Source organism: Lontra canadensis, unplaced genomic scaffold (assembly GCF_010015895.1).
Source record: "Lontra canadensis isolate GAN:19392208 unplaced genomic scaffold, GSC_riverotter_1.0 scaffold11, whole genome shotgun sequence".
Classification (NCBI taxonomy): domain Eukaryota; kingdom Metazoa; phylum Chordata; class Mammalia; order Carnivora; family Mustelidae; genus Lontra; species Lontra canadensis.
Genome location: NW_022631005.1, coordinates 16506956 through 16529530, shown reverse-complemented (window position 1 = coordinate 16529530; position 22575 = coordinate 16506956). Strand labels below are relative to the sequence as shown.

Below are 22575 nucleotides of genomic sequence, written 5' to 3'. Positions count from 1 at the left end.
TAATTAACATATAGTGTATTATTAGTTTCAGAGGTAGAGTTCAGTAATTTATCAGTCTTATGTAATACCCAGTGCTCATTACATCATGGGCCCTCTCTAATGTCCATCACCCAGTTACCCCATCCTCCTGCTCCCCTCCCCTCCACTAAACTTCAGTTTGTTTCCTATGATTAAGAGTGTCTTATGGTTTGTCTCCCTCTCTGATTTCATCTTACAGAAAATAGTTATTGTTATTGGGGCTTATTTTCTTATTTGTAGTTATTGTTGTTATACATTTGTTAAACATCAATTGTTTACCAGTTATTGTCATTTAAAGATTCAAACTTTTTCACTTCATTAACCAAGGTTTTTATGTGTATTTTTTGTCTAAGTCTCTATGCTTCTCCTCATTTTATTCTTTATTTATTTAGTATTTAGTATTTTTTTCAGCTACACTATTAAAGGCACAATTTACAGACGCCTGAGAAGAGTGACAGGCAATAATGAATACATATTCCCAATGAATCATAGTCTTCAAATATTGTGATGGTAATATAAATTGGTGTATTAGCTATGAGGGCAATTTGGCAAGGTCTATCAATATTTTAGATATGCACACAATGTTTGATCTAGAAACTCCAGGTCTAAGAATTTGTTCTGTTAGCATAGTACATAATTATACTTAGATATAAATGGTCTAAGAACAAGATAACTTACACTAGTACTATGCAAAATATTTGACAATTAAAAACTGATTAATAAATTACTGTACATCCATAAAATTAAATATGCAGCTTTTAAAAAAGAACAAGGAAGTTCTTTATGTCCTGATTTTGAATAATCTCTATGATATATTGTCAAGGGAAGAGAATCAAGATGCAGAACAGTACATAGATTATATCACTGTTTATGTTTTAAGTGGTGGTGGAGGGTAATATTGCTTGAGTATACAAAATGGCTTTAAAAGGATACATAGGAAATTGATAATATGGGTTTTCTCTAGGGAAGGTGAACTGGCTAGCTAGGGATAACTAGAAAGAGACTTTTGCAGTATGTATTTTAAATCTTAAATTGTGTGAATACATTTTCCTTTTCAAAATAAAATAGAAAAAAATTTTAAATCGCAATAAGCACCACACTCTTCATGCTAAACAATGTAGGTTTTCAAGTATGCTATCAAGTGATTTGACAATTTTTATCAACTACTTTTTATAGCTCCTTTGTAATAAAAACAGCCCACATTGTGAATTATTTGTATGAATTATGATTCTCCAAAGTTATGGAAGAAAGGGATGCAAGGGTGATTTTATGGTCCATATCTTTGAAAGCTGGAGGAGCCTGGAGGAGTCAGATGGGCAGACTCTCCTGTGAGGTGGGAAAACAAAAATCTCTAAGGTTTTTCATTCACAAAAACAAAATAACCAGTTATCGATAATAGATTCATGAAAAAATCTGTATCACTATTCTGGACTGAAAATATTGCACAGGTACGGAATTAAGAATACCGAGTTAGTCAATGGTTTCACAAAGAAACTGATGCATAGAGATCTAGCTATTCTGTCTATGTTTATGCAAACAGTTGTAAAACTTACAGATCTCCCAATTCTGATTTCATGTGCCTTTGAAGAACTCTGGCAGCTCTTGTGATACGAAATAAAAAATTTATTTAACTACTCCCATGAATCAATTAATCAAGATAATTTAAGGGAAAAATGATCTTCAATGATTGCCAAAACATTCTCTTCATCTTTGTTATCTTTAACTGATATCTAGGAATAAAATGGTTTTGATGAACGAGAGTAGCACCATCTTAGTCTACCAATTTTTTATCTTTTATTTCTATTTTCCTGATGAAATATTTCCAGACGGGAGACTTCTAAACTAGTAAAGAGCCCAGTCCTTCATGCTAAATGATACCATTTCTAACCCCACAAACACCAACCACGTAATAAAGGGAATAATAAAAGCTAGAAATTATATTAGATTCTAGGAACATTTGCCAAAGTCTGGCCGACCAAGAAGATAATATCCAAATAAGTTTTCTAATAACATTATAACAAGCCTATACTAAATCTTTTACATCCATTACATCACTTAATTCACACAAAATTAGGAGGGAGAGCTGACAGTTCTCATTGGACAGTGAGGAAGCCAGCCCTTTAAATAACATGGACGCACGTGCATATACCTACAATAGAACTGTTATCTGTAGGTGGGCATTTATACGACTGAATTGTATTTATTTCCTAGATATCATTATGAGATATCTTTTGACCTGACTTCTTGCTTGATATTTACAAATGTAATATAACTTTGAGGGAACAAATAGCAATGGTGTTGAAATTTAGAGCCAATAACGAAGGAAACTCAAAAATGACTTTGTTGAAATGTAATCCTACGGATTCTCTACCCTTTGGAATATGTAATGTATGAAATCATCCATGGAATTCAAACAAATTCAGAATCTGTTTGGTGAAGACGGTCAAATAAAATGAACCATTGTGTATGGTGTCTGCAGAGCACAAAAAGCCTTTGACTGAATGGAAATAAGAGCAGTGTTGGAAGCTCTGAGTATGAAAGGAATTAAAGAAATATATATTGGTACCATGAAATATATCCTTTTTTTAAATGTATGATCCTCACAAATTAAGTCAATTCATTTTTGTGAGTGGTGACGGTGTTGTTAGACTCCGAACAGGGCTACCTCTCCTCAGATCCCTAGACAAAAAATATCTAAAAACCTGGAGAGAAGCATAATGTCAATAACATCATTTTGTAAGGTGGCATTATACATGGAGTTATGATGAAGGGGCGATGTTTTATGGTACGCCATTATAAATTAAAGATGCACAAAGCAATGACACATTTGTTATACTTTCCATCTGTGGTGCTTGCTTTACAAATTTCAGTTGTACCTATTTATTATGTTATTATTTACATTCAAATGAAATCTGAGGAAAAATAAAAATAAGACATTCTCATTCCTGATCCAGTAACTAGCTGGATATAGTAGAAGGCTGTTCTGCTTCCTTCAAAGTGAGTAACTAAAGATATTTTATATTAGCCTGTGACATTATTTACATGCCTTGGGCTTCCTAAGTGATTTGCAAAGGAATATACACTTCCCGAAATACATAGAAAGCAAGCCAACATGGCATGCTAAAACATCCCATTAAGAAATGAAAGCTTGTTCTTTTTTGTCTTGTTTTGTTTTGTTCTTAGTTTTTGTATTTTAGAGAGTTTCCAGTTATTTCCTTTGTTCCTCCCTCTTTCTTATTATGATGGCCACACAAAACTATATTTTGTAGGTCAAGCGGCAAAACCGCCCAGATCGAACCATGTTCTCTCACGGTAAAGTACCCATTTTTAAATGTAGGCCTGTTCATAGCTTCCTGGAAGTTACTATGATAAATTGTAAGGACTAAATCTCTTTGGTTTTGGAATACAAAACTTCCTTTTTAAACCCATTTTCCTCCTTCTTTGATAGATACCATGGCCATAGATATTTGATTTAGCTTGCATTGAGTGTTTCCTGGGAACATTTTAAATGTTCCCTAGTATTTTGTGTCTGAAGTTATAACAGCAATGAAATATGTGCACTTTAGAAGTAGTAGCTGGAAAGAAAGAATGAGTAAGAAAATAGCAATCATAATTTTATTCTTTGTCTAGAGGCCAAGATAGAGAGCATCCTGCATATTCTTAGAGCAAATCATTTGAAATTTTTGGGTTGAGTCTAAGTAAGCAAGCTATTATCCAACTAATTCCAGCTTCAAACCTGTTCTCTGAATCTAGATAATTGTTTTATTCATCTGGAATTACCTAATAGCTTTCTGTCATCTATTATATTTCCTAAGTGTGGCATACCTCATGTGTTAAGAAAATGTTTAGATGTGATCTCAAGGAACAGGATATCTTTCTCAACATAAACTTTTGGCCATTATATTCATTTCTTAGGGCTGCCATAACGAAGTTCCACAGACTGGGAGTTGGGTGGGATCAAACAACAGAATATTTGCTTGTATTTAGGAAGGCAAGAAGTCCAGGATCAAGGTGTTGGCAGGGTTGCTTTCCTTTGAGGCCTCTCTGCTTGGCTTGTAGAGGGCCGGCCATCTTCCTCCCGTTTCTTCACACAGTCTTCCCTTCAGTACATGTCCATATCCTAATCTTCTCTTTGAACAAGGATGCCAGTCACATTGGATTAAGGCCCACCCAATATGATTTCATTTTACCTTAATTACCTCTTTAAAACACCCATCTCCAAATACAGTCACATGCTAAGTTACTGGATGTAAGGACTTCAACATATGAATTGAGGGTGACACAATTCAGCCCATAAAGGTCACATTGTACATTGTTGGGGGCAATATGTTTATTCTTGGAGTTTGTTCTTGCTATTCTGCAAAGTCAACAGGGTCTCATTCTAGGGAACAGAAGTAAGATGTAAAATGTCTAGAACTTAGTCTATATTTACTTGAATAATATCTCTGAGCACTTGGTGGAACCCTCTCCTTTGAGGAATATAAAATAACCTCAACAGTTGTGGCTTTGAAAAGCACAAAATACAGCCCCAGTATGTTGTCTGTATTCCATCTATGTTTATGTAACACAAATCAAGTGAACTAACAAATTAACTGGCCGTTTTGTCAAGTTTTCTAAAATAATGTCCTCATCAAAGTCTCATGTTAGCCCCAAGATGCTCTAGAAAGGGGCTGGAGTGAGTGCAGCATGGAAGGATGCTACTTTGACACAAGGTTCATATCACTGTTTGAGAAATTGGAAGCTCTCTAATATACTGGAAATCATACTGAACTGTCACTTTAAGGGGCCAAAACAACAGGAAAGGTTGAACTAGTCAAATGATTCCACCAACTTCCTTTTGAACCACCCCTTTAAGTGTTAAACTAAAAATCAGGGGTGCCTGGGTGGCTCAGTGGGTTAAGCCTCTGCTGTCAGCTCAGGTCATGATCTCAGGGTCCTGGGATCAAGCCCCGTATTGGGCTCCTTGTTCAGCACAGAGCCTGCTTCCCCCCACCTCTCTCTGCCTGCCTCTCTGCCTACTTGTGATCTTTCTCTGTCAAATAAACAAAATCTTTTTTTAAAAAAAGTGTTAAACTAAAAATCAGCTATGTCCTTATCAATAAACAGTTTGTCTTATCCACTTTAATAACTAATCTTCCAGTTTGATTTTATGGCCCAATGTATTATTATTTTTCAGATCAGTAGTCCCTCTGGCATCTCTTTCATGTGGGCTCTGGCTTTCATGTACCCAGCGGGACTTTCAGATAAGGTTTCCGAATGGTCATCTGCCCTGGAAGCAGATACCACATCCTTTATTAGAGTTTTACAATGTAATAGGTTCTTGTCACTATATTAATGAAATCCAAGCTCTTCTCCCCACATCCTGGGGAAAGTTGGGGTGTCTTTTCCTCCTTTTTTTTTACAACAGTAAAAGAAAGTTGGAAAGAAGCTTTGAAAGGGCCTGGAAAAAACTACCAGGTAAACATGCACTTGCTCTTCAATACACAAAGACGTACCTCTCTACTCTGACGTTACTACTTGCTTCTGGATAGTTCACGTTATCTGCAGTCACATTTCAATCAGCGCAGTGAGTTTAGTCAAAATCAGAGCAGATTTTGTAACTTCTGGTTCTACCAATCTGTAGAGCAATGTATGAGGAAAGTGGCGTTTAAGATAATAAACATGCCCTTTTCCAGAGGAAATTACCAGGATCTGCTGTCACTATCAAAGGTCCATCTTTCAATTCTCCATTTTAAGAAAGATTGTCCCTAATAGTTATTATCTATTTTTTCTTTCAAATATAAGTAGCTTGATATAGATGTTTTTGCTTAAAATAAATAAAATACACAAAAGACCCTGTAAGAAAGGACATTTCAAGATGGCCTTACTGAGGTACAACATGTAGATATGTCCTGGCGATCTCATGAAAGTCACATAGTGTTTGGATTCTAGAGCTTGACTTATCTTCAGTTCTGTTTAAGTGCTTTAAGCCAAAAGCCATGACCAAAGTGAATTTAAGAAAACCTAATTAGAGGACCAGGAGAAATCAGCATGATTAACAGAGTAAGGACTGTGAGATATTATGATTCAGTCAGCCTTCTTCCCAGTATTGGACTCCAGCATGTCACATCTCTATTGATGTCATGTGACACACTACATCACACTGAGGTAAATCCCCTAAAACAACAGGATGGTTGATGCTGATTGCCTTAATCCCTGATATTTTTTGCCTTTTTGGCCTTTATTGACCTTTCTTGTCATATTAGAATCTTGGCTATGTTTGTTTCCTTGTGCTTTCCAGATGTTTTCAAAAACTATCCTTCTGCCTGTCTTCATTTCACAAGAAAGTAAACAGATATATGGTGAATTAGTGGTGAATCCAGGCCTGGTGTTTTGTATAATCTCTTTCCTACTCTATCATATGTCCTCTTCACTACATCTTCACAGGGCAGCTTGCTCCATGCCCTGCCCCCTTCCTAATGCAGTTCCTTTTTATTGCCAGTTTGCTTTATATCTGTTTATAGTAGAATCTCTTCCTCCTGTGAATGAGTAATTACAAAAGATCAGAGTTGGTTTACAGATAAAAGCATAGCCTCAAGTAGACATTTAGGGATAAAATGTAAAAGTCCTATCTTGAAGTAATAATCAGTCCACTATCCCTTGCAATGACCACTTAACTTACCTCTTCCCTTTAAGCTTCTGCCAGCCAAGATCAAGTGTGAACATAGTGCTTTTGAGGGGTGGGTGAGTTTGCAGGCTTCTTACTCTGGACTCATCACTTGTCAGTGATGGAAGAGCTACTTAACCTACCCATGCATCATTTTCCCTGTCTGTAAAATGGAGATGATGATAACAATAGCATGGTCCTCACGTTCATCTTAAGACCATTACTTTGGATAATGAATCTAAAGTGTATAACATAGTCCCAAGTATTGAGTAAGCACTCCGGTTGGTTAACTGTTTTTGTTGCAAAGCACCCTGGAATGTGGTCACTTGGACCTTATTCTGTAAAAGGTTTTGATTTTGTCCATTATAATGACCAATTCTTAAGTTCATAGCAAGGAAATCTCAGTGTGAGTGTTATCTAGTTTTGTACTTCTTCGCCTACCTCAGGTAATGTTCAAAAATCAATATTCTTTGGATAACTTCTATAGATTCTTACAGCTCATTATAGTGTTTCTCAGTTGGGGATAACTTTGAGCCACTGGGAGATGGTTGACACTATCTGGGATTGTTTCATCATCACCACTGGGAAATGCCACTGGCATCTAGTGGGTCAGGACCAGCGATGCTCCTATACCCCAGTATACACAGCACAGCCCCTACAACAAAGGATTATCTAATTCCAAATGTTAATAGTGCTTTACTGTTGATAAATCCTATGCTATTGATAAAAGGGATGCTTTCCCTAAAAGATTACCACCGCTAACAGATTAGTTAGAAAGTGTCTATCAAATAATACAAATATATTTATATATACCTGTTAAAACAAATATATTTATAATGATACCTGTTAAAACCAAGATACAATTATGGTCAGTTCATTTTGTACATGGACATAACTGCATGTTTAGATAAGTCACAATAGCCTTGGAAAATACTCCTCAAAGCCCTCCGGTTTACAAGTAATCTTAAACTTGGTTGGTTAGGAAAAAACTTAATATAAAAATTAGATTTTATATTTCAAAAGATTCTTTCCAACTGCTTGTGATACTATTTGTTTAAGCTACTTGTAGAGGGCTACACGTTGTTTTGCTTTGTTTTCTTAAATGAAGACCACATAGTAGGAATGCTGGCTTAAGTAACACAAATTATTATTATTATATGTCATTTCAAGTGGATATCATCAAATGGTATTTACTGATGGCAAATTTTCTTTTTTACATATATTGAACCATCCCGTTTTTACAATCACTTGAATTAACTGATATTTATTCAGAGAGGACAAATATCAATGGTCAAGCAATTGTTTGTTCTTGTTGTTTTCTTGCTCCAGATAAAACCATTCTCTTTTTTTATCTACTGAACACTTTCCTTTGGCAATCTTGAACCTGTGCACCAGAATGGCATTTTGTCTTGGACTTTTCTGGTAAATAGTTCATTAAGATAGTTGTGTGTGTGTGTGTGTGTGTGTGTGTGTGTTTAGGTTTCCACTTAAAGTTCAGTGCCAAAGCTACAGTACTTATACATTTTCTAAATGTGTTTTAAGCAATAAGTTGTACAACATTTTTAGAACATGTGTTAAGCTATTTCTCTAAGAATGAAGCTCTTAACAAAACATAAGCACTCTGCATGAGATCTTAGCAGCAAAGTGCTTAAAAGATAAAGTAAGAATTGGTACCATGGGAAGAACACCAGCTGTAGAGCACACAGGTCCATTATGAGAAGTATGGTAGTGGGTAGGGAGAAAATGATTTAATCAGGAGTAAAACCAATTTTATTATAAGGGCACGCAGGGGGTGTGGCACCATAGTGAGAGGGACATTTCAAAATATCTGACAGATTTCAACAATGTGAAAACCCCGTTCTTTAAAGTGACAGTAAACCCCATCAGGTCTCCCTTTTTGATGCTATTGTTAACAGTTGACTGTTTAAAGCTGGCCTGCTAAGTTGCTGTCGGCCTATTTCAATAGTACGTAGCCAAATAAAAGACTAATTGTTGAAATACAATCAATCAAAGATGATTGCAGGGCAGAAAGAAGGTCTCCTCCACTGATTTTGTTGTGGATCATATTTTTGTGTTATGACTGAGGTAAGAACGAAGACTGAAAGGGAAGAAGAAAATAGCCCATTGGAAATAAACAGATCCACCTTCCTTCCTTCTCTTTGCAAACATCTTATTGAACAGGAACAGTCACTCACCAGCCCTGGAGATAATAGTCCATTTAGAAAAAGAGATCTGATAAAGATTTCGGCTAAGATTTTAAAAGGACATGAACACTATTAGCAAAGCAGCCCATGCCGAGATTTCCCACAGTGACAATTCTCAGCTTTTCTCACATTTTTGGTGCAGATTTTCCTCTGCTTCATAAAACTGACACCAAGGGGGCATGCGAATGCGAACCCAAGACATCGGGAGAGAAACAAAATTTCAGTTGACCGAATACCTGTTAAGTTCTGGCCAGGATACCAGGCTTTTCACTTAACCACCCACCCCCCAGGTTGTTAAAAATGATTAGCTTTAGGGTTTTTTTTTTGGTTTTGGTTTTGGTTTTTTTTTTTGGCCCAGAATTCAACATCTCTTTCATGTTGCAAACTTACAAAGACAAATACTACGGATCAGCCTCGATGCTTTTCTGCCGCGCTTCCTTTTAGCAGTATGTAAAGCTGTCCCTTTCAGACCCTGCGACATCCACTTTTTGGGGGAGAAGGATTCTAGACTTTCCTTTTGAGGGCAAACAAGAAGAAAATAATTGTCCAGCGTCCCCTTATGCCTTCTAAAAACTTCATTTTGGCATTTATGTTCTTTAATATTTAAATGTCTCAACTCAGTCAAGCTTCCCAGGCAAACATGTCTGTTGTTTCTAGGCGGAGTTGGTAAGCACTTGTGGTTTGTCTTTAGTGTGTTATCATTTTTGACAGCTTTGCATAGCCTCCGTAGGCCAACAGGGGTCTGTCTAATATTGTTGCTGGGCACATTTTCCTCGCTGAGATGAAAACTCAAAAAAAAAAAAAAAAAAGATATTTTTGAAGCAGTAAGAAGGAATTAATATCCTTTCTCACTCAGTATTCTATTCCTTGCTGACTTTATATTCAGCAAAAAAAGCAAAAAAGTGTTACCCATTATTCCCTTGTACATAGCAAGGCTAACACATGTAAAGCAATAACTCATTTTCTATTGCCATGTTTAGCATATGTCTCCTGTTGGCTCAGCAAGGCCTTTAGGCCGGTCCCTTGAGCCGGCCATCATTGGCAACTCTTAGCCCCTCGGCCTCAAAACCAAATAGCTTTGAATCATGTTGAGCTGTGATGCTAATTTTCATACTGATGCATTATGGGAATAAATGTATCTGACATACCGTGTCAATGGCACTGTCTCTTTGTGTCTCTTGTTTTTTTGTTAGCTGCATTCCTACAGATGGTATTCCATTGAAAATGTTCCCTTCCTACGGAAAAAGGGAAAAGAAAAAAAAAAAAAAAACACGCACAGCACCAAACCTCTAGGTGCAGAAGGCTGTTAACGGTTGCTGATGATAGTAGGCAAACATTAACATAATAATTAGTGTCTTGTAATTGTTTCATTAAAACCAGTTGTTCCATTTCTCCTCGTGTTTTCCCAGAAGAGAAGCTGAATTTGGACGACAGCCAGTGGGAGGACATCCACGTTGTCACCGGAGCACTGAAGATGTTTTTCCGGGAGCTGCCTGAGCCGCTCTTCCCTTACAGCTTCTTTGAGCGGTTTGTGGAAGCGATCAGTAAGTAACCTCACAGACAGGAGTGCTTGGTGGAGTTACCTAGTGGCGTGGAGTGGTTAAGTAAACAAAGAATGACAAGAATAGCAATGGCGGAGACAATAATGCCCCCCAACGCTCCCCATGGTTTATTTTCGTTTTGTGTTTTTGATGGCTTATTTTTATTTCTGGCCCTGCAATATTATCTGGGTTTTGTTTTGTTTGTTTGCTTTTCGTTTTTTGTTTTTTTGTTTAAAAAAAGAATAGGGTAAGCTATTAGGAGTGGTCAGTTTTCAAAGAACCCTCCTCAAATGAAATTAGCTTCTGGAATCTGTTTTAAAAAGATGGCCTTTTGCAACTCAGTGCTTACCTTTGGAGTTTCAAGGAGTTTGAGTACAAAAAGGTCTTGAAAAAGAACTTAAGTGACTTTGATTTTGTTTCGTTTCATTAGAGGTGTTAAATCATCGGCTCGGGCATCACCCTCTCGAGGTTCCCTCACCCATCACCCCCCAATACTAGTAAATAGCTACAGTTTGCTTATGAATGGTGTCATATTCAATTAAATTATGGAAGCTTTCTTTGGTTAAACTGGTGACTTTGTGGGAGGTTGAATTATATCACATACTAACCAGTAGTCATTGTACACTCACTCCAGGAAGCTTCCTTTTCTATTGTTTTTGCATTCAGAACACACACACTTAAGTAAAAATCAGTAAATGAATGAGTGAATGAATGAATGAATGAATAAAAATCTTTTGACGTGCAAGGAAACTTTTGCTATTGATGCTTTCAGAAGCTACTACTAGTACATCTAAATTTAGTATCTTAGGGTACACTTACTATAAATGTGACAGCTTAGAAAAAGTTTCCTGGCAAGCAGGCTGATTCAAGGAGGAAAAAGAAAGGAAGAAGAAAGAAAGGTAAAATTAAAAAGCTTACAAGCCTGGCAGGAGCTTAATTAAAGTCCAAATGAGAAAAATCTCCAAGAAAAAAAAAAATGCTCTGCTTAGGAGGTATGATACAGAGTGACTGTGTGTGCAGTGTTCCCATTAGTGGGAGTGGGAGTTTGGGGGGGCCCATGTTCGAGAACAGCCCCTTAATATGCCCTTTATTCTGTTTCCCATTTCACAAGTCTTCATACTTGTTTAAAGTTCTGACCACCAAATGGTATCAAGAGGAATACAGCAGAATTTATTTCCCTAAGGTCTTTCTCTTGCTCTCTGCTCACAATGTCAGATTTTGTTGTTGTCATCATTGTTCTTGTTGAATATATAGTAACAGGTGCTCTAACGATAGGTCTTGAGGTGAGGCTGGACCTCTTAACCCTGGTCATGACTTTTTATTTCATGAGCTTCCTGCTTCTCAAGGAGAACAGTATTTTATGGTTCCCAGGCTCAACTTTTCAAAACAAGAAATGAAGAAAATAATAAATAAGCATGCATTTCCATAACAGCTTATTCTAATGTTGTGTCTTGGACCCTGGTAGGCGAGCATGAAAGATGACTCGCGATGTTAGCACAGTGTTCTGGTAGGAAGTCAGGGAACTTGCATTTCGGTACCTATTTCTGATTGTGTATATTTAAAGAAGTCATACAGATTTCACATCACAGGCTCCAGACCTTTAGGTGAGGATTTGTTATTTGTAAACATAGCAGTACACACGCTGATTTGAGGGCTGTGATACAGAAATCCATCATTTAAGCTTCCTTTAGTTTGCCTGATTCTAAAGATACAAGGCAAGCCATTCCCTTAGCTTGGGAGAGAGGGGAAGCAGGACCTCAGAACCCACGTGAGGGCATGTCCTTTGAATTTCTATGAAGAGTAGGACCATCTCTTCACTCTCGTAGACTCAACCCCCGCTTAACAGAATTTCAGAAACACAAGCACAATCCAAATGGAACAAGGCAGAATTGAAGAGACAGCATGCTATCGTGATGGATGGCTATTGCCAGAGTTTTTGGCAACGCCTGTAAAATGGGTTATGGCAAAAACAAAAGAGATAGTGCTTAAGAAAGTCCTTTAAAACTGTAAGATACTTTGCAGATGCTAACAGTGTTTCTTTAGTAAGCTTTGTCTGAGAATGTAATATAAAAACAAGGAGAAAGGGTTTCCTTCATTGTTTAAGGCAAGGAGAATCAACCTAACAACCTTGCTTTACCTAACTCAAAACAGTACCTATTTTTTCTTACTATACAAAATGGAAGGACTAACCAACATGGTTGTATGGTGGAGAAATATGTTACAATGTTGGATAGAGATTATGTGTACCAACCCATGTGTTTCTGGCAAAATATGCTCAGTTCTGGTGTTCTAAACTCAACCAGTCCAGGTCTACGTGGTAGTTCCTATTTAAATATCCTTAACCAATGGGAGAATGGCCACCTCCTTATTGGCAATGATAAAACTCCACCAGAGTAGTACTTCTATCCCAATGTGTACCAATCGAGTAAAAAATCTTTCAAAACTATGAAGACATCTATATCCAGTCCCAAAGGGGTGACGGGTTTTATCGTAGCTCACTGCCTTCTATAAAATCTACACAGTGAGAAGCTCAGTAGACCTGCCTGTGAGGTCTTGGCCTTCTTTTGAAAAGGAATCAACCGGGTGAAGGAAATTCATGGGGAAGATGTCCATCCATGCTGGCTCTGGGCCTCGTGGCCATCTGACCTCTGCCTCTCACTCTGTGTTCTGTAACGTAGGAGGGTGGGCCCTGGTGGGCCCTCCCCAGCTGCATTTCACAGGTGCTCTTGATGGCTGGCTTCTGGCTGCCACAGCCGGTGGAGACAGCCGGTGGAGGTGCTGCCAGCACAGAGCAGAGGGAGACCCAAGGAAAAGACCAGCTGGTTTGTTAGTTTATCCTCCACCCCCTCTCCCTTGCCCACCCACCTGCCTCAGATGGTTTCTCTACCTGAAGGTCCATCTTTTCCATGGCTTCAGCTTTGACTGGAGAGGCCTGCTCTGGTTCCAGCTGCCATCTAATAATGCGGACCCTTCCCTCTTTTCCCATCCAGCCCGGTAGTAGCTTCTGGCAGGGGCTGGTTTCTCCATTACTTCAATCTTCCTTACTGGGCTCTCAGCTTCTTCATCACATGGGTAACCAGTTCCCTGCATCGAATTAATTCCCTCTGTTTGTGTAAATACTGGAAGTGGTTTCTGCTCTTTGGTCAGACACTAGGAAAACACCATGTCAGTCAATGTTACGGTTCATGTCGCTATAACATTATTTCCCTTTACTCTTTCATTACCCCCCAATCCTAGGCTTAACATTTTTATTTGGGAGAGATTGAGAGATCTGTTATCCTTTCATGACATAGTTTAAAAGTGAATAGACCAAAAGGAATTTTACTTCCAACTGGAATGCTTTGCCCTCTGAGGAGGAAATGTTATTTCATGTACAAGCAATTAATGACCACTTGTGCCATTGGAATTACTGTGAATTCTTGTTATACGTTTGAAAGTCATCATTACACATTCCGGGAAAAAAGAACAGAAGGCATTTACTTTTTTAAATAGTTTCTTTTTGGACCAAACACAAACATTAATATGTAAGAACCTGTAATTGCCATAGCGATCCCCTTTCTGATAACACTCATTGGGGTAACAAAAACACCAGAGATTGTTTTATATTTCGGAATCCAAGTCCTGCAGCTATTGATCTGAAATTCTATATTTGAGGTCAATGCAACTGGGTCACTGCAGGTTATTTCGTGGGGATTTAACCCGCTGACTGCAAGGACTTAATTCCCTGGAAATGACTTGTGCTGAAAGCAGTATTAGTACTGTAAATGTGAACTCAGACAAAAACACGGCCATAGAGTTTTATGATCTGTGATGCAATCTTGGAACTAAAGTCCTGCCAGGGGTCTGGACATTTCCAGTATATCTAAATCCCAGGAAATGTACTAAGCTTACCTCTACTCCTATCTTTTTCATTCGGGTAACTCTACATATCCAAAAAATAGAGACGAGTAGTGTCTTTTCTGATTTAATGTCTGCATTACTACCAAGTCCCCAGGATAGGGAAAGAGAGGAGAAAAACTTGTTGTCATTTTTTTTTTTTTACAATTATCTCACTTAACCCTCAAAATAACAAAGCAGGGGATATAAGAGAAGGGAAAGATCCTGTGGAAAATAATTTCTAGTTCATCCTGTTACTACGAGAATTAACTAGGATAACATTTTCCTTATTCTATGTTAGGTACTCAATAAATAACTTGAAAGAAATAAATTCTTCGGAGGAATAAAGTGGGTTATAAAATATTCCCCAAGTTCATATGGCTCAAGAGATTAGATTTAGCATTCAATTCCAGACTCTAAAACACGAATACTTTTCGTCTTCATACATTGCCTTTGGGGGACCATTAAGAAGAAATCTTGCTTGAAAGATAACTAACTAGCTGTTGGCAAATACCTGTTGGTATTGTTGGCAAATATAGCTTCCTATAGAGGACCTATAAGTCTTAAATAAGTCCACAATCAGTTTTTTCTTTCTTTTTTCTTAACCAAGGTTAGAATTAAATTAAATGATCAGAAATTTTGATAATGGAGTTTTAAGTTAGAAATAAAGTAGAACTTTGCAAGGATTGACAATGTTGCAATATTTACTACTCAACATTAAAAACATCCACGCTTTAATGTTATTCTCTCTGAATATTTTTAACTCTTTACCCTATTATTTTTATGACCAATTGTTCACCCCCTCCTTTTGAAATGTATTTAGCTCTACACAAGGTTATTTTCCTATTTCATATGAGTAACTATTTCTTTTTGTTTTAAGATTTTATTTATTTGAAAGAGAGAGAATGAGAGAGAAAACATGAGAGGGGGGAGGGGCCAAGGGAGAAGCAGACTCCCCACTGAGCAGGGAGCCAATACAAGACTGGATCCCTGGACTCCAGGATCATGACCGAGCTGAAAGCAGTTGAGTAACTATTTCAAGCTCACCTTTTATTAGTGTTCTTTTTTGCAGTTTTCACCTGTATCGAATTACAACAGGCAACAAGCCAAGACTGCTCCAGGGTGCTCAGCCAGGGAGTCCTTCCTGCTCTCCCGAGGACATGTGCATGAGTTTTCTATTGCTACTGTAACATATTATCTCAAACTTGGTGGCCTAAAAATAATAGTCATTTCTTATGTGATAGTTCTGTACGACAGAAGTCTAACAACTGGTCTCACCAGGCTAGATGCAGTATCCGCAGGGTCGGCCAGGTTCCTTTCTAGAGGCTCTAGCGGAGAATCCATTTCCTTGTCTTTTCCAACATCTAGAGGCTGCCTGAATGCCTTAGCTATTGGTCCCAGGCCGCCACCTACACAGGCAGCAGTCACATTAAATCACATCACTCTGACCTCTTCCATAGCCACGTCTCCTTCTGCCTCCCTCTTCTTCTTTTGAGGACCCTTGTGATTACAGTGGGCCCACCTGAATAATCTCATATCATTCTCCCACTGCAAGGTCCTTATCTCCATCACATCTGGAAGACCTCTTTTGCTCTGTAAGGTAACATGGGCATAGGCTCTGGGAATTAAGGTGGGGACCTCCTTGTGGAGCCATTTCTCTGCCTACTACATACTCTTCCCTCTCCTAGCTTACACAAGTATGGCAGTAGCTCCACTTCCATGCCTCAGAAGCTCTTAGTCTGGTAGTTTCCATCTGCCTCCTTTCAAATCCAGATGATCACAAGAGTCAAGATGACCATGAAACTGTAGCTTGATTAGTAGGTGAGAAGGGGGTAAAAAGAAATTACTTCATGTATTTACTTATGAGATGTGTTATTTATCATTTATGAGGGATAGGCTTAGACATTTGACTCAAGCCTGAATCAAAGCTCATTTATTCAAGGACTTTCTGATTATTTTATTTTAGGCACCTTCACCTCAGCTCTTTGGTACTCTCACTAGAACATGTGAGTTTGCATTTGTTGGTTTATTTAGTTTCTGAAGTTGCCCCTGTATGCAAAAATAATGACATTTCCTTCCACCCCTGAACAATGCTCTCTGTATTTACCATCATGGAATGGCAACCGATGCTAATTATTTGATCAAAATGACCTTCTGGTTCCAATATCAATTCCTTTGTCATCTTTTCCAGTCTTCTGAAGTAAACATTTTGTTTATATATAAATATATATCACTCATTTTTAATATATAGCATTTATATTTATGTTATCATTTATAAAATGGTTATTTTATATATCACGCTTATTTTATGTATATGCATATACATATAAAGATACATACATGTATAACACTTAGAGATTAGGCAAGCCAGTGGCAAAATGAAAAAAATGATGGTGTTCCATACAAATCTTCCATTTAAAAGCTATTGTCACACACGAATTTAAAGACAATATATTTTTTAATGCCCAGTGTTTGTAAACATTGATTAACTAAGCAGTAAAATAAATTGTGAGAAATGGTGTCCACAAGACTGAACACCATCAAAACGCAGGCTGTTAGTCACCAAAGGTAGAGCAAACCCTATGCGAGTCCTTAAATATAATTCATAGTCCTGTGTCTCTACCAGTCACAATAGCCTCATATAAAAATGATTTAAATTAAAGGCATTGCCTTATGGCCAAAAGTATCTATTGCATGTTCTAATGTTTTTTTTTTCTTCCCCCCCTATGATCATCATGCCATTTTACCTTTAAAGTATGCCTTCAATAAGTAATTGGGGAAGGAAGCCAGTCAAGTATATTTGCAAATATTTTCTTTACTCTTGACTTTATCTTGCCCTTTGGTCAAACTATTTCTGATGCATCATCAACTCCATGATGACACTCTTTGGGAGAAAAGAAACAGAGCTTGCAAGGCACTTGACTACAAACAGTTGCTAAACATTGAACCCCTGATAGTGACAAATTGCCTTAAAACTGTAGAAAATAAAAAGCAGGGTTTAAAGGGTCACCCTAAAGAAACCAGAGATGTAAAAATAATGGAGTATAAAAATATTCTCTGCAACGCCATTTCAAGGATATTTGAAATTAAAATAAAGGTAGATTTTACAAGTACTCCCCTTCCACTAACATTTCCACTACAAGCTAACACTCTCACAGACTTGGCGGGGGTTTTTGTTGTGGTTGCTTTTTAATCAGTGTGCGTGTATGTGTGTGTGTTCTAGCAAACTAGAAGTTTTATGGCTGATGCCTAGCTTGTCTCTTAACTCATTCTAATTATATTCATAATTAAATTGTAAAAAAATCGTTGACTAGAGCCAAATGGCTTGCACAGGTGTCTTTTTGTAGGAATGGTTTAGTGCTAGATAATAAACAACTGGACCTCCATCTACTTAATTTGGCTTAATGAAAAGTCCTTTATAAGTAAAACTAGAAGGTGATTCAGAACTCAAATTGGGCCTTGACTCTGAAATTAATTGAGTGGTAAGATATCAGCTCCATTAGAAAATGTGGTGCTTGCCTTTTTGCTTTTCCTTAAAACTTCCCTTTTACTTGCACTCCTTTCTTCCATATCCTTAAGGGGTCACTTTCAAAGCATTAAACTTTTCAAACTGAGCAAGCAGCCAGCCGGTCAGCCTTCATGAGTCAGCTTCCTAAGCATCTCCACTCCAACGGAACAGACATGCTTTTAAAAAATATATACCAAAATGCAGAATTTCTCCTCAATATCTTATTGGAAAACAGTTACCTTAAGCCATTCCCCTAATGGTAGTTTTAAGTGACTGGTTTTCATTGCCTGTTACCAGGTTCACTGCATCAATAGATGTTAATGAAATGGAGAGTTTGTGGCCTTTTATTCTACACGGAGGCTCCTGCCTCATTTCACACTCTTGGGTTGACATCACGTTGTGATCACCACTGAGGGGTCTTGGGAAAAACTGCCTGCCCACCCACCACCCAGGCTCTGACTCTGGCCACAGCTCCAGAAGGAGAATGACTGCCTCTAATTCCCCAGTAAGTTTTTTTTATTTCTCTCTCTCTCTCTTTCACCCAATACAGTATGTTTCTAGTAATAGGGGCTGAATAATGCAAATGGTTGACCATCTCATTTCAAATAAGAGCCACATTCTTTGCAAGATCTTCAAATCCCTACGTGTTCTGGTGGCTCACAAGTTCTTAGACTTCATTATTTACTGTTCTTGCCTTGCCCATCTCATTCAAGCCCAACGGTGTCCTGGCTCTTCTTTGAACACCACCAGTGCATTAAGGGTCTTTGCCCAATTCCTCTACCAGTGGCATGTCCCAGATTGCCACTCATGTGTTCACTTCTCAGTGAGGTGTACCCTCATCAGCTAAGCTAAAGTTTTTACCTGCACGACACACCACCATGTACCAACACATTATTCAAATACTGACCCCACTATATACTACCTGTAAGACCTTGAGCAAATTATTAACCTCCACACCTCAACTTCCACATCTAAAAAATGGATGTAAAAAAACAGTATCTCCCTTGTGGGGACTGAAAGAATTTAATGGAATGCTCACCGTGGCAAAGCACTTACTTACAGATTTCCTGGTATGTGGTATTCAGTGAATGTTCGCTAGTCTTATTAAATTAGAGTACAATCAGGCTATTCTTAAGACCACACTCTCAAATGACCTTTCTGTCCATTCCCACATCTTTCCATGCCTCCAGGAAAGCTTCTTACATGACACATATGACCATCGTGATTCTGCTTTAATGTTTGTTTCCAGAATTCCAAAGGCTACCAAACATGTTTAAGATAATATTACAAGATATTGTCTTCACAGTCCAGGGACTTCCACTTTCTATATCTCATGACATTTGTTATTTGTTCTGCCAGCCATTCCCGGTTCCAACCCCACATGATTTGTCCGAAGTCTGTCACTTTTTTTTACAGGACATACATCCTAATCGTAACCCAGAGGCCAAGCTGCTTCTCCAACCTAACACTGCCTTGGTTCTATTAAGTATTAGTAAATCTGTGACATTCCCAGTGGCACCAGAAGAGACAACCACAAAGTAAAGCCTTCTCCTAGGTGGGAAATGAGCTGCCTGGTAGTATATCCTGCATTTCAGCCTATGAAAATTATAAACTCATTGGTAGGTGAAGAGTTTAGGAGATGGCAGGGGAATCTATACACCAGCTTGTGCAAATATTTGTAGCCCTGTACATCTTTCTCCCAGTGAGCCACTTAAAAAGTCATCAACTAAACCACATTAAACAAGAAGTCATCCCTCCCCATATGCATGCATACACACGTACTCAGTGTACAAACCTGAAATACTCTATTTTTATTTTTCAGCTCTCACAATTTATGATATTCTAACTTTAAAAAGGTAGCATTATTATTATTATTATTATTTACAATTCTCTTAAGGGAACTTTCATATTAACCTCCTGTGAGCTATTTTCAAAACCTGCTGTCGAACGTGACCTGAAGCCTACCTTATTTTCTCTTAACTTGTACACACACAGTCACATGCCCTTATTTGCTCAAGCCCCTGTTCTTTAGTTCTCCACCTCTCTGTCCATAAAATAATTGTTTTCAAATAACATCTAGGACTATGGCCGGCTCCTTGAGAGGTAGCATTTTTTCACTTGACTCACTCTGCCTTGTCGTGGAGAGTTAAACTATAGACGTGGTGGCTGCTGGAGTCCTCTAGCTGCCTGGGGAGTTCTGCTCGTGTTGGAACTGCAGAATCCAGAATTGCCTCACTGAGAACTGCCGTGTCATTTGGAGAATGGAATTTTCCCCCAACAATTGACTTACGTGATTTCTACCTACACTTTGGGAAACAGACACGTGGAAAATAGGTACACTTTGATGGAAAACAAGCAGCTGTGCTGGTTTTAAAAGTATAAGTAATATGCTTGGAAGATGAAGGCAAGAGTAGATTTTTAAAAATCCGTCAACTGTAAAAAAAAATTATATTGGATACTTATGAGAGTTTCCTCCTTTTGTTGACTTGCACTCTTCCATTTAAATGTGCAGTCCCCATCCCCATTTTATTTCATGCAACATCTTTATTATTGCATGAAATTGGAAATTCCAAAAGGTCAAATGCCTGAGGCCTTGAGGCCTGATTATTGTTTAACCAGTCAGCTCTCAGACCCTTTCTCTTTTTGTCTCACTTTGAGTGTCCAGCTGGTGAAAAGTTGACTCTTTGAGATCTCAAGTCCATTCCTCTGCCAAGTAAGGAATGGGCAGACCTAATTATTACCATCTGTCCTGCTGGTGGAAAGTGGATACTTGTCTTACCAACAGACGAAATCAATGATTTTTGGAGCTCTACCCCAAGTCCCTACCTAACCACAGTGGTAAAACTGTTCTTTGACACTTTCGTGTATTACTCTCTCAATATCTAACTGGATATTAAAAAGGAACTATTACCTCATTCAGAATTTTGGGGGATATTTCTGTTTCTTTGTGCTCTTTCTAAAAATGTTTTAGGAAAAACAATGGAATGATCGTGAGCAAATACTAGACTCAGGAAGTCCTCAGAAGCCCTTGTCTGTTACGTTTGAATTTGTAATGCTTAATACTTCTGAGAATTGGATCCCTGAATGAATATGGAGCAGTGTTAGCGGAGCAGAGGATCCAAAGCCCTCCACAAAGAAAAACAGAGCAGCTAGACCATAACTTTGAAACTCACATTGGTCAGTATCAGAATCCAAACAGCCTCTTTCTCTAAGTGTCTTAATATTTGAGAAGGCCTTGGGACGCCTGGGTGGCTCAGTGGGTTAAGCCTCTGCCTTCGGCTCAGGTCATGGTCTCAGGGTCCTGGGATCGGGTCCCGCATCAGGCTCTCTGCTCAGCGGGGAGCCTGCTTCTCCCCCCCACCACCCCATCTACTTGTGATCTCTCTCTCTGTGTCTAATAACTAAATAAAATCTTAAAAAAAAAAATTTGAGAAGGCCTAAGATGTAAACCACAACCCCTATTCAGTGTTCACTTTCATTTCTCTGTTCTTTCAGTAATTCTCACAAATTAATGTTTCCAGACCCTTCATCACTCAGATCACCCTCAACTAAGCGTGGTCCTCCAAAGTTTAAAAATTGTCTTGTTGGGCTTAGGCTGCCCTAACAAAATACTGTAGACTGAGTGCCTTAACAGAAATTGATTTCTCACCGTCCTGTAGGCTGAAGTCTGAGATCAGGGAACCAGCCCTGAGTCCTGGTGGAAGCCTGCTTCGTGGCTCACACAGTGTGCTCACACCGTGGAGACAGCAAGCTCTGGGCTCTTCCACTTCCTATGGAGACCATAATTGCATTGTGGGGCCCCACCCTCATAATCTCATCTCAACCTAATTGTCTCCCAAAGGTCTGACTTCCAAAGACCATCACATTGGGAGTTAAGGCCTCAATAGATTCATTTTGGGGGGTGAAGGGGGGACAAAAAACATTCAATCAATTACATAAATCAGACTTCAGTGGAGTGCTTTCAATGTATAGCTTTATCAATGCAGGATAAACTTCCCTCCCTTATTCTGGCAATAGCTTTCTATTCCTGCAACACAAAATTTAATTAGCTCTTTATTAATGTTATTTAATTATATTATTGGAATCTGAAATTAAATTTCAGGTCCCAGGTGTCACTTTTACCCACTTCTCTCTCATCTGAAGTTGGTGTGTTTTTAAACTCCCAGGCGGAACTGCACGTGCGACCCTGGACCACCGTGCTCTTCTCCTCACGAGTCCAGCACAGGGGCGTTTTGCTTTACATCTTACCTTTTGCCCAAGCACAGAACTCAGCTCACCTGAGTCACATAACAATGCAACTGGGACCCAAACCTAAGTGTTTCATGAGAAGTGCTCCAGTGCTATCATTCAACCTTCCTCTCAGCATTCTGACATTCGCAGATCTGAGCTTTCTGTGCACATTCAGGCCCTAGAATACAGATCATGTGGTGCAGTCTGGAAGGCCATTTGAGACAGTGGAGAATTGAAAGATAATTTACAGCGTTTGGGGAAGAACTGCAAATACTGTGCCAGGAGGAAGAATTGTAGAGAGGGGCATTCCAAATTTACAAAGAGGAATTCTTCAGTTTTTTGGACAATTTTAGAACTAATTTGAATCACAAATGTGGCAAACTAATAGAGTTGTGTTAATACACAGATAAGCCCCTCATCGCTTATTTGAAAAAAGGATTTTGTCTCTACCATATGATTTAAAACAAAAGTGACAGAATTTTGTATTGCTTTCTATATCCACAGCAACATTTCAGGTACTCATTCCTTGGGCCTGGGTCAGTGGAAAAACTT

General features: G+C 38.4%; 1 protein-coding gene across 2 annotated transcripts in view; it reads left to right on the top strand.

Moving 5' to 3' along the window:
* Positions 1-22575, top strand: part of ARHGAP15 (Rho GTPase activating protein 15) — a 597249-nt gene that overhangs the window by 460028 nt on the left and 114646 nt on the right. For both annotated transcript variants that reach the window (XM_032856130.1, XM_032856131.1), the window contains exon 12: positions 10278-10412. In XM_032856130.1, the coding sequence (XP_032712021.1) occupies positions 10278-10412 (135 nt within the window). The remainder of the gene's footprint in view (positions 1-10277; positions 10413-22575) is intronic.